The 11,194-nt window shown below is 43.5% G+C and overlaps 1 protein-coding gene across 3 annotated transcripts in view; it reads left to right on the forward strand.

The window, feature by feature from the left end:
• DUSP10 (dual specificity phosphatase 10) overlaps positions 1-10,287 on the forward strand; it is a 37,287-nt gene extending 27,000 nt beyond the window's left edge. For all 3 annotated transcript variants that reach the window (XM_036932326.2, XM_036932318.2, XM_036932310.2), the window contains exons 3-4: positions 6,064-6,435; positions 9,023-10,287. In XM_036932326.2, coding sequence (XP_036788221.2) covers positions 6,064-6,435; positions 9,023-9,288 — 638 coding nt within the window. In that variant the 3' untranslated portion in view covers positions 9,289-10,287. The remainder of the gene's footprint in view (positions 1-6,063; positions 6,436-9,022) is intronic.
• The last annotated feature ends 907 nt before the right edge of the window (positions 10,288-11,194 follow it).

An 11,194-nucleotide genomic window follows, 5' to 3' on the forward strand; every position in this document is an offset into this window, starting at 1 on the left:
TGCAGCAGAGGGCCCTGGGGCCTGTGCTTTGGCTTCCTTTCCCTTGCCTGGGCCTGGCTCTGGCAGAGGGTTGTCTTTTCCCTACTTCTCTGAACCAACCGTGCATCCTTCCAGGTAGTCGCCTCTAGCTAAACCTATTTAGCCATCCTAGTCCACCGTAATCCTCCTGCACCTGACCACCTGGAGTGCTTGTTATCTTTGCTACTCTTTGACAACTACTCTCCAGGGTCTGAATGGCTTCTTAAAGACACCAGGATGGGTGTTTTACACACAATTTCACCGAGTCATTGCAACGGACCTTAGTAGTAGTACCTCCATTTTATAGGTAAGGAAAAGTGGTCCAGAAAGACCCAGGGCCTCTATTCTGATGTCAAGAAGAGGCTTCTTTCCTGCTGCCTTGTATGTGTAGCGTATCCTACCTTCTAGAGTTGGCTTCTAAAGTATATGTGTAGATAACCTGTATCTCCTACCAGAGACCAGATGGTAAGAAGCCCACGAGCTGATGTACGTATGTCTTCCTGAAACACAACAGCATTTGCCCAAATAATTCATATGTGCTCAAGTGGATTCAAGATCCTAATTTATTTTTAAGAGTTTGAAGCTTTATGGCACCTCCTTGCTTATGTCTTTTCACACAATAGATGTTTCATATGTAAGCAATGAAATGACATGATTGTAAGACACTCATCTCTCTGACTCATGTTCCCTGCCAGCAAAACTACTGGACTCAGCCTCCTAGGTCTCTCTTTCTCAGATAACAAAAATGTTTCTTTATCCCTTTGTCTCTTCTTATACCTACTGACACAGCACTCTCACTGACTCATTCTCTCTCTTTAATATAGCCTCCCTTCATTCTCCTTTGGAAAGAAAACATTCCCTGGGGACAGGATCACAAGACAGTTCAGGTGACACCACCTGGTATAGAACTTGAAATGATCATTACTGTAAAATACCGACTGTGTCTACAGTCTATAGAGGTGATTTCATGGAAAGCAAGAGGTAGAAGTCATCTATGGATCTAGCTGGTATCTCAGGCATTTCTTCTGTGAAGGTGGGTGATTTTCTACCCTAAAATTGGTGAAGTGACTCTGACCCCCTCTCTGAGAGTTTCAGCTCTGGAAGCCTGATGTCAGCTCTAATTTATCCAGGCTTTGTTTCTTCCACAAGGATCCTTGTGCATATAGAATCTTGAGAGCCTGCTTTGATGTACTCCAGTTTCCATGGAGGATCACGAAATAGTATCTGTTAGGGCCTATCCTGTACCAACATTTTTCCCATTTACAGTCATCATATCTAAGTCATGCAGCATGTCATCCATAGTAAGAGCCCTGTGAGATAGAACTGTTACTATTATGCACGTGGAGCCTGAGGTACAGGGATGTCACATAACTTGCCTGAGGCAGTGCAAACTGCTTAGTGATGGGAGCCAGGATTTGAAACTGAAGCAGAGTCTGTGCTCTTAAATCACTTCCATCAAAGCACCTTTTTACTTTAAAAAAGTCACCCGTAAGAAAAACTGGCCAGCAAAAGGGGTGATCAATATGCTGGCAGCAAACTTGTGGAAGAGTACCATTTTTGGTCTCCCTCCACCTTTCTTTGGGTATTCATTCCATTTGCTGACCTTCAGTGAGCGTTTGAAATTTCTGGAATGTGCCCACTCTCCAGTTTAGCATGAAACCAGAAAGCTTGTGTGTACAAGTACTGTCCATCATTTTAACGTGGCAATCTCTTGCTTATAGATTTTGTATTTGGATGTGGTTTCTTTAATTTGCCACCCAGGGCCCGGCTTCTGAATTACCATTACAGAGGGCTGTTCTGTTTCTACAGTAGCCAAAACAGCAATGCGAGCTGAACAGCATTGACAAAGAGAGTTTTCCCACTAAAAGAATCTGTTGCTTCAGTGGCACCGTCACCTAGCTGACCCCCCCACCCCCCGCCGTTGGAAGAAACTGGAGCGTTGTGTGTCTGCGTATTTTTCTTGAGGAGTGCTGTGGATTCTTTCTCGTTGCTATTTGGAATCAACATGCCGACCGTACTCAATTTGGGCAGAGAACCTAGTTTTGAGATAAGGCTTGCAATGTTTGCCCCCAGCATTGTTGCTCATGCCTAGAAAATATTTGCACTGATAACTAGGAGAAGTTCTGTGCCTAAGGAAATCACACAGTCTGGCGGGGACGGGGAGAGGGTGCTGAGGAGGGGAGGGCAGGGGAGGGAGAATAAGAGCAGTTTTATTTGAACAAGAGCAGTATAATTAAATATTTTATTTATCCTCCTCTGAAAAAAGCCAGGAAACTAAAGATGTGCAGTGTTGATTGGGAAAGCTAGGCAGACAAAATGAGATCAGATACTATCTAGGAAGGATTAGGCAACTGTTGCTTTTTTAGGATAAAAGTCTACTATTTAAACTTTGAAAATGCTCCGCTGCCTCAGCCCCTAGTTCTTTTTAGGGAAAAGTGTAAAAGCAAAAGATCTGGAACATTAGCTTATTTGTCATTTAGTATCTGTATATTAACTGGAATTTTTAAAAAAGTCTTTAAAATGGTAGCTTCCCAAAGTAATGGGGAAAAAGTGCCTAATATGTGCTAGATATAGTTTCAAAGTGCTTTATTAACTAGTTTGATCCTCAAAACAGCAGTTGAGGAAGGGACCATGATTCGCTCTGTTTAATAATAGGGGGAAACTGAGGAACCAGGAGGGAAGAAGTTGTGCAGGGTCTTCTCGCTAGTGTTTGGCAGTTCTGGGATTCAGACCCATGCACTTGGGTCTCAGAAGCACTGCACTTCGGGTTGTCACGGTGATGATGATACTGGGGTAGTGAGACATTATTTATCAAACAGCTGGTTATATATCAAAATGTCTACCTATGCTTCGTGTGAACCACATGTTATGGGTGGGTGATGTGCCCACTTTACAGATTAGTTAACTGAGGCTTAATGAGGGAAAGTGATTTGCACCAGGTCTCACAGCTCTTAGGAGGCCAACTCATGATTGCAGCCTGCGTCCGTCTGCCTCTAACCCCTATTCTCAACCACCACATGACATGGCATCTACTTCAGTTGTTAGTTGTTGTGTTGTGATGTCCTCATACAGTAACGACACATGTGAAATGAAGGTCTTCCTTAGGTGAAGCTCGTCAGTTCACCCTGATGGTATGGGGCAGAGCGAAGAGAAAGTAGGTGGAAGAGAAAACTGTATTAATCCTACTTCTTTCCTCCCTTCTCCAGCTTCCAAGAGAATAAGCAATCTTCCCTGCAGACAGGTCTCTAAAAAACCACCACTGTGGACTGCTGCTGGCTCATTTTGTGTTAAGCACCCTCCCCAGAGGGAGTTCTCTAACTGCACTGTACAGATGTGCGCAACCCCTAATGGGAACCGCGGCCTAAGCTGATCGGCAGACTGGCGATTGAACAGGAGACTATTTCTTCGTGTCCCTCAGTGAGAATTTCCTTGTCCAGCTACTATGTTTGCATTATAATAATTCCTTTCTATCCACTCTGTCTGTAAATATTCCATGAGCAGAGTTCCCACATGGCTTAAACATACAATACACACCTCATTTTGCCCACGAGCACCCCCTGTGATTTGGAGCGTTTTGTGTCTGTCTGTCTCCAATTCCCTCCCTCCTCCCCCATGGGCTTTTTCTCCCCATTAGGCAAATGGAAGGCCCATGCCACCTGTTAGCATTACATCATTGGCTCCCCAGAACACAGTTGCACCAAAGGCCTTAAACAAAGTAGTTCTTCTTGTATTGTTTGTACTCAAAGAGCTGATATCATGCCAACTGATGTCATTGTATGTCTTTGTGTAACTGCTATGGCAACTGGGCAGGTGGGGAGCCGCCAGCTGATGTCATTGGGAAAGGAGGTGTAGAGACAGAATTTTAAAAAGCTATATGCTGCTTTTTTCTGTCTGGGGGGTTTTCTGGCATGGACTTTTTTCTTTTTTCAAACTAGTTGCTTCTAAGACAAATTACAGCTTGAGTACCCTAAATAAGAAGAGAGAGAGAGAAGTGCCCCTCTTACCCCCACCCAACCCCCCGCCAGAGATTTCTTTTGAGTTTGTTATGTTGTTCTTTGCTCTCATCTTATATGGAAAAGTGTAACAACTGCCTTTTCCTTAAGAAAAAAAATTGAATTAGGTTCCCATCACAGAATCAGGGTGGAACTGTTTACTTGTATTTTATGGAGGCAAAGCTGAACAGATTTAAAATAATTCTAGGGTCTCTTTTGTGGCGCTTGTGAGGGTGACAGTGGGTAATTTCAATTTGTTTTTTTTTAAGTATTCACTAGGGAAGTTTCTCTCTTTTTTTCATTTATTCTGCCTACTTTAAAAATGATCTCTTTGGGCCCAGACAAACTTTGTAAAATCAAGATTTCATAGCAGAATAGACTAGTAATATGTAAAGGCAGTGTTTAGTTCTAGAAATTAATTAACATGAATTTGTAGCTTTTGTTTTTCTTTTCAAAAAGCAGATAGGTTTTGATACTTACAGATGAGTGAAGTGATCATGATATTCCCTTTAAGTGATCTTTGGGTCATGCGGACCTTAATGGAAATATGGCTTCCTTAGTTTACACAGCTAATTCCGGGTATATTGGCCGTGAGCAGCCCTGAGACTCGTCTAGGTTACAGTTTGGAGCTTCCTGCTGTGGTTGCCAAAAATGAGACTTGACATGGAGAAATGCGTGTGTCAGGTTCAGCAACTAAGTGGGTAGATGGACTTCCTGTCCTTATTTCCCCACAGGCTGTTCGCACTTTGCGTTTCCTGTCGTATCTCCCGAAACAATAGGTGGATGGAAGGCATCTGTCTAGGGGGTCAGTGTGTTCTGATGGCTTTCAGCTTACAGGAGGTCCCCAGCTTCCCCCTCTTTTCAAAGGGAAGGCCAGTGTATCTAGTTGTTTGATTAGAATCTGAGCTCATTTGGTAGTAATAACATCAACTCAGATTTCCTCGCCCTTATATGGTGTAATTTGACCCTCATAATAATCCTTTGGGCTTATCCATAGGTACGATGCAGCTAACAAATATTGAAGGAAACATTTAAATGATAAACTATGATCCATAAATTTCCTAACTTCAAATGTGTTCTTTTCTGTGTGGTCCTCCAGCTGTTGATGACGTGTAAGGTGAATGTTTTCGAATTGGCAATTTTTCATTTACTGTTAAACAGGAACACATTTCTTTGTTCTCATATTCCTTTCACAACTTTGAATGACTACCTAACATGCCACTGGATGACTGTAATAACTTTTCCCTGTCTAAAATTTTGCTTTTGTTTTTTATCTGGCCTTTTCTGCAGAACAGATAGTGCTGTAGTGATGTGTACACGCCCAGCTGGGTGTCTTTGGCTGGCTGGTTTCCTTAAGAGGTGACACTGCTCTTGTTGAGGTGGGAGCTTTGCATACTTTACATGCATTCATTCATTCTGACCCCCAGTCACCCTAAGAGGTAGTTGCCATTGTCCTCATTTACATAGGGGGGATCTGAGGCACAGAGAGAGGAAAGTAACTCCCCTAAATCACAGAGCCAGGGAGCTGTGCAACTGGCATTGTAGCCCAGGAAGTCTGCTTTTCCCAAGGACCTATTCATAACCACTCTGCTGTATTGGGAGAACATTTGTCGTTCCGGGTGAGGGGAGCTCATGAAGGGTACAAAGAACACACGTGCAGTGTTGAGAAACGGGTGGAAGGTCTCTGCCGGAAGAGGTCACCCGTGCCTTCTCTGCTCCCAAAGCGCAGGGTTCTCAGAGGCCACTGAGCGAGCGGCTCTTTGACGCAGATCAGATTTGCCGCTGGTGGAATAGCCCGACGCTGCGTCTCACTCCTCCCAGGGGAGCATGCCTGTGCCACGGTTTGTATGAAGAGGCACATACCCAAAGTGCTGCGTGCAGGGATATTCTCCAAAGCCTGTCCGGGGGCTCTGAATGGACTTTCATTTGGATTTGTATTTTTGTTGTGGTTGTTGTTTTTGGTGTACATAAACAGCAACTGTGGGGGAGGTGGCATTTTTCTGCCAGCCCCGAACTGAGAAAGCCGTTCTCACTTCCTGTGTTCTTGTTCCAGGCGGCCTTAGCAGTTTCAAGCAGAACCATGAAAACCTCTGTGACAACTCCCTCCAGCTCCAGGCGTGCCGGGAGGCGGGGGGCGGCGCGTCTGCGGCCTCGGGCCTGCTACCTCAGCCCATCCCCACCACCCCCGACATCGAGAACGCGGAGCTGACCCCCATCCTGCCCTTCCTGTTCCTCGGCAACGAGCAGGATGCGCAGGACCTGGACGCGATGCAGCGGCTGAACATAGGCTACGTCATCAACGTCACCACTCACCTGCCCCTCTACCACTACGAGAAAGGCCTGTTCAACTACAAGCGGCTGCCGGCCACCGACAGCAACAAGCAGAACCTGCGGCAGTACTTTGAAGAGGCGTTTGAGTTCATTGGTAACTGTCTCCCCTGGGGAAGCCGCCTTTTCTGCTTTCCTTTTTCCTCTGGCTTTTGCTTTGATGTCAAGTCCCAGGTATATGCGTGTGTGGCGCAAAAGCCTCTCTCAGATGGTTTGGAGCTCTGCCACCTGGTGCAGCCAAAATAGTCTCCTGAGGCAGAGGCTGCAAGTGTAGTAGCGCTGTTGGGATGGAGAGAGAAGAGCAATAATTCAGTTTGGTTGGGGTCTGTTCAGCCAGAAATCTTCAGCCCTCAAATGCTCATTGGAAAAGTGGTGGGGGTTAGCACTGATGTGTTCTGTGACTTATTTCTCGGCACCTCGCAGGAAATAAAACACAGGAAATACACCCCACCTCCAGACTCACTCTTGCTTCCCTTACCTTGAGTTAAATTAATTTGTAGCTGAGGCAAGGGAGCATTTGCTGAAGGGTTGCTTCTGAAAAATCTTCTCAGTGCAGCAAAGCTGTGCTAAGCTTTGTCTTTATGCATCACATCAGTGCAGAGGAAAGAGAGAAGGGTTGGCCAGGAGTGGCAGGGGGAGAGTTAATTTTTCCCTCTACTTGCTTTGTCTCAGTTCTTAAACATTGGGTGGCTAAAGGAGTATCAAAGGTGAGTGCCAGGGCGACGGTGCTAGACTTCATTAGGTGTCTTAGCCCAAACTCTGAAAGTAGGAAAGATCAGGTTGTGTCACCCAAATAGTTCCCAAGGAAGAAAATCCTAGCAACATCAAGCTTTAATCTCCAGAAGGAAGCCACTGCCAGCCTAAGCCTAATTCTAACTTTAACTTTTGCTGCTGCAATAGCCTGCCAATTGCAAATTTCAAATTACTGTTTGGGGAACACCTGGCTTCTAGCAAGGGATCGAAATTTTTTTCAAGTGACTCCAACCTTTATTACCACAAAAGGGTGACCCAGTACTTTTCCTAAATATTGCAGCAGGTTGTTACTGGTCTCTGCCCCAGGAAGAGTGCACTCATGTTTGGTGTCCCTACAGCAGAAGAAAAGCCTTGGGCTTAACAGCTGCTGGGGCTCGTTGATTTACCAATAGCGTTTCACCTGGAAAATTATTCAGCATCACAGCCTGCTTGTGCACAATTTTATTTTCAACCGTTAAATCATTGGATAAGCTGAAATCCTATAGTCTTGCTTTAGGGAAAACACAGCATGTTTTATATACATCATAACAATCACTGAGAGTCTAATAGAAACTAAGCAAAGTCTAGGTTTAGGGTTTAACTCTGCCAGTTTATTCGTTCCTAAGTCAGCTGGCATTATTCCCATATTCCCTGAGCCTGGGTAGTTAGTGTTACTCCCATTATCCAGATGGGGGCATTGAAACTCCAGGGAGCTACATGATGCACACAAGGTCCACTCCGCTAGTGTGTCGGAGAGCCAGTGGTCAAGTCTATCGCTTTAGAGCTCATCTTACCACCAAGTGCTTCCCAGCCTCGGTATGGAGATCAATAAATACTGTGTGCTGAAGAGAAGAAATTAAAAAGGGAAGATACTTTCCTAAAATACTGTGATCTATGAGAAGGAAGCTTAATCTATAGATTTTCAAGATGAAAATTTGCATGACATTTCTTTTCTTGGTCCACTGGTGGGTAGCCAATAGAAACAGTCTAAGTTAGATCACTGTGCTCCTCGCTGTCTCCCTCCCCTGCTCTTCATCTAATTGGTTTTCCTTCAGAGACACTTTCTTGGGGATGCTTCTTAGTGTAGAAGTGTCATTAAGAATCCATTCAGGCAGTGCCCACAAACTATTCTCTTGAGCTTTTAATATATCTGAAAACTTACAAAGTATAGCCTCTTTCAATTGCTCTGGATTCTGAGCCCTTGCTGGAATTCCTCTGTCATCACAGTCACACATCACTGTCACGTTGGAACAGCACATCTGGGTGCAGAGGTGGTTGAACAGTTCCGATGTTGGTGACACCCTCTGCCAGAATACAACGTCTTTAGTTAACTTGGCAGCAGTACGGTTTTCTGGTGCGAGGCTCAACATAGGAACTTTCTAATTGAATTCTCTTCCTTTAACCTCTGTAAGAGTTTTGTAAGGTTGAAACTCTTAATCCATTTTATACCAGGTCCTGTACAGAGTAATTCTGTAGTGTAAAGCAACAAGCAATGATTTCTGATTTCTCTAGCACAGGTAGGAGAGACATTGTTAACACGAGTTTTGGTAAATCACATAACGTGGCAGTTGGAATGAACATCTTTAATGGGAGGGTCTGCTAAATCAGTAGCTGGCTGAACATGTCAGTCAATTACGCTGTATCTCTAGCTTCGGTTGGCTGCCATCATCAGTGAAATAAACTGCTGTCATGAGTGATTCCCTCACCTAGTCTTCTCTTCCAATGGAGAAATGCAACTTCTAATTCATGTTACTATCGCTCTTAGCTAGTTCTGGAGATTGTGACATATAAACATACACAATGAACTAGTGAAATATGCTTAGTTTCAAAACCATTTTGATTTATTCTTTCTCTATAAAAATATGACATTGTCAAGCTTAACTAAAAGTTAATCTCTCTCCTCCCATCTCTTTCTCCCTCCCTTCACCCCTTGCCCTTCTCCCTTTCACTAGAGGAAGCTCACCAGTGTGGGAAGGGGCTTCTCATCCACTGCCAGGCTGGGGTGTCCCGCTCTGCCACCATCGTCATCGCCTACTTGATGAAGCACACTCGGATGACCATGACTGACGCTTACAAATTTGTCAAAGGCAAACGACCAATTATTTCCCCAAACCTTAACTTCATGGGGCAGTTGCTGGAGTTTGAGGAAGACCTAAACAACGGTGTGACACCGCGAATCCTTACACCAAAGCTGACGGGCGTGGAAACGGTCGTGTGACAATAGTCTGGATTGAAAGGACTCATGTTCTCCATGAGGAGACGAAAAGGAAGGAAGATGGATTCTTTCTTTCTTTCTTTCTTTTTTTTTTTCCTTTTTTAGATGGGGGTCAAGTTTGTGAATGGAAACAAAAGTTGTTTAAAACCTTTTTATTTTTAGCAAGTGTGAGAAGAATTTAACTTTTGATGCCATTGAGATTTACTTCCCGTGAACTGATAAAACCGGGAAGCTAAAGAATCATTTTTTTAAAGCCAACAATAAAAATATAACAAAACTTGTTTCTTCCCCTTTTCCTTTGAGGCTCTTTGTAGAGTTTATGATTAAATAGTCTGTGCAGGTTCATAGACCGAAGATACTACACTTTAAACCAATTAAAAAGAACCCAAAGTAAGTAGAAAAGACATTGAGTCCTGAAGGCCTGGGATCTGCCCGGGATTTGTCCACAGAAAAACAAAAACCATCCAAGCCAAGCCCTGTGGCCGTCCCTGGTGCACAGAGATGAGGGCAGCCTAAGTGGTCTAAGAACCCTTCACATTCTTTAAAGAGAAAAAGATTCTGTTGATTTTGTGTGTTTCATACTCTGGATGATTCTTTTTTTCCCTTCTCTGGGTGTAAGAGATTTTTTTGAAATAGCGAGGAACTGACCATTATACCATATGCCTTTACTGGCTTCTTGTGCAATAAAATGGTGTTTGAGTGTGCAAACAAGTTAGAGCTGGCAGTTGAATAATAGACAAATAGGGCAAATTTGCTAGCGTGGAGAGAGAAAGGAATTCAACAAAACCAATTACTTTCCTTCCCACCTTTTTCCTTTGATAATTTTTTTTTAATTTGATTCTGGTTACAGTGCCACAAACCTTGTTACATATGTATATCAGAATGTAAAAAAAAAAAAAAAAAGACAAAAATTTATTTAAAAATATTTTTTGCAAAAAAAACAACTTGGTGTGTTTACGTTGATTGTGTAAAAATTTATTTTCATTATATAAATGAAACTCATTTTGAGCTGTGTCTTTTTTCCTGCTCTTTTCCTCAACTCAGGTTCAAGCATCTTTTTACCTCTGGTAACTCGGACAGGTAATGAAATTGGAAATAAACACATGATTTTATGTGGGGAAAGAGGACTGAGGAAGAGGAAACACTCTCTGTCTCAGTGAAACAGAGAGAAGTAGGAAGGAAGCATCCACCTGCCCTCCTCTTCCCCAGGGCCAACCTCTTCTGCAAGTGTAATTCCTCTTACGCAGGGGAGGCCTCAGGGTAAACTCGCCTTAAAGATATGGGGGTTTCTTCACCAGCCTTTGATCTCAGGTCACTGCCAGATTGATGGTTAGAATTCTGTGATCGCCACAGTGGCCATTTGATAAATAGTTGTGGCAATCTGACATTTAGGGGTCTTCCCCCCCAATTGCCCCTTGCTTACTTGACGTCTTTGGTAACTTGAACCACATAGCGTGCACTCCAGGAAATTTCTATTTCCCACTCTTTCGCCAGCAAATTGACCTCAGCTTCATAAGCACAGCTTGCCTATCACACTCAATTAATAAATACATAGTTGGTATTCTGTGGGTTCCAACCCACAGACAAGTGGGGGCAGGGATAGGGGAAGAACACACCCTCTAAGTTTCCTACTTTTTATTAAAGTAGATGTTGAGGGGGACTTGGCTAGAGGAAAGAGTCAGAGCAAATAGAAATTTTCCTGGAGTGAGTGAAAGAGTTGAAGAATTCTGGCATGTCCAATTCTCTGTGACAGTATTTGACATATTTTTATGAACATTTGCTTACAAATGCTATATGAAATACTTTTTGACTTTTTTTAAGTAGCTTTTCTACGAGAAGTGATTTTTCTTTTATTGGAAAAAGCGGAGATTAAATTTAACAGGAATTAATTGAGAGCTCTCCTGAATTA

The sequence above is a fragment of the Manis pentadactyla genome, chromosome 19 (genome assembly GCF_030020395.1).
Source record: "Manis pentadactyla isolate mManPen7 chromosome 19, mManPen7.hap1, whole genome shotgun sequence".
NCBI classification, from domain to species: Eukaryota; Metazoa; Chordata; class Mammalia; order Pholidota; family Manidae; genus Manis; species Manis pentadactyla.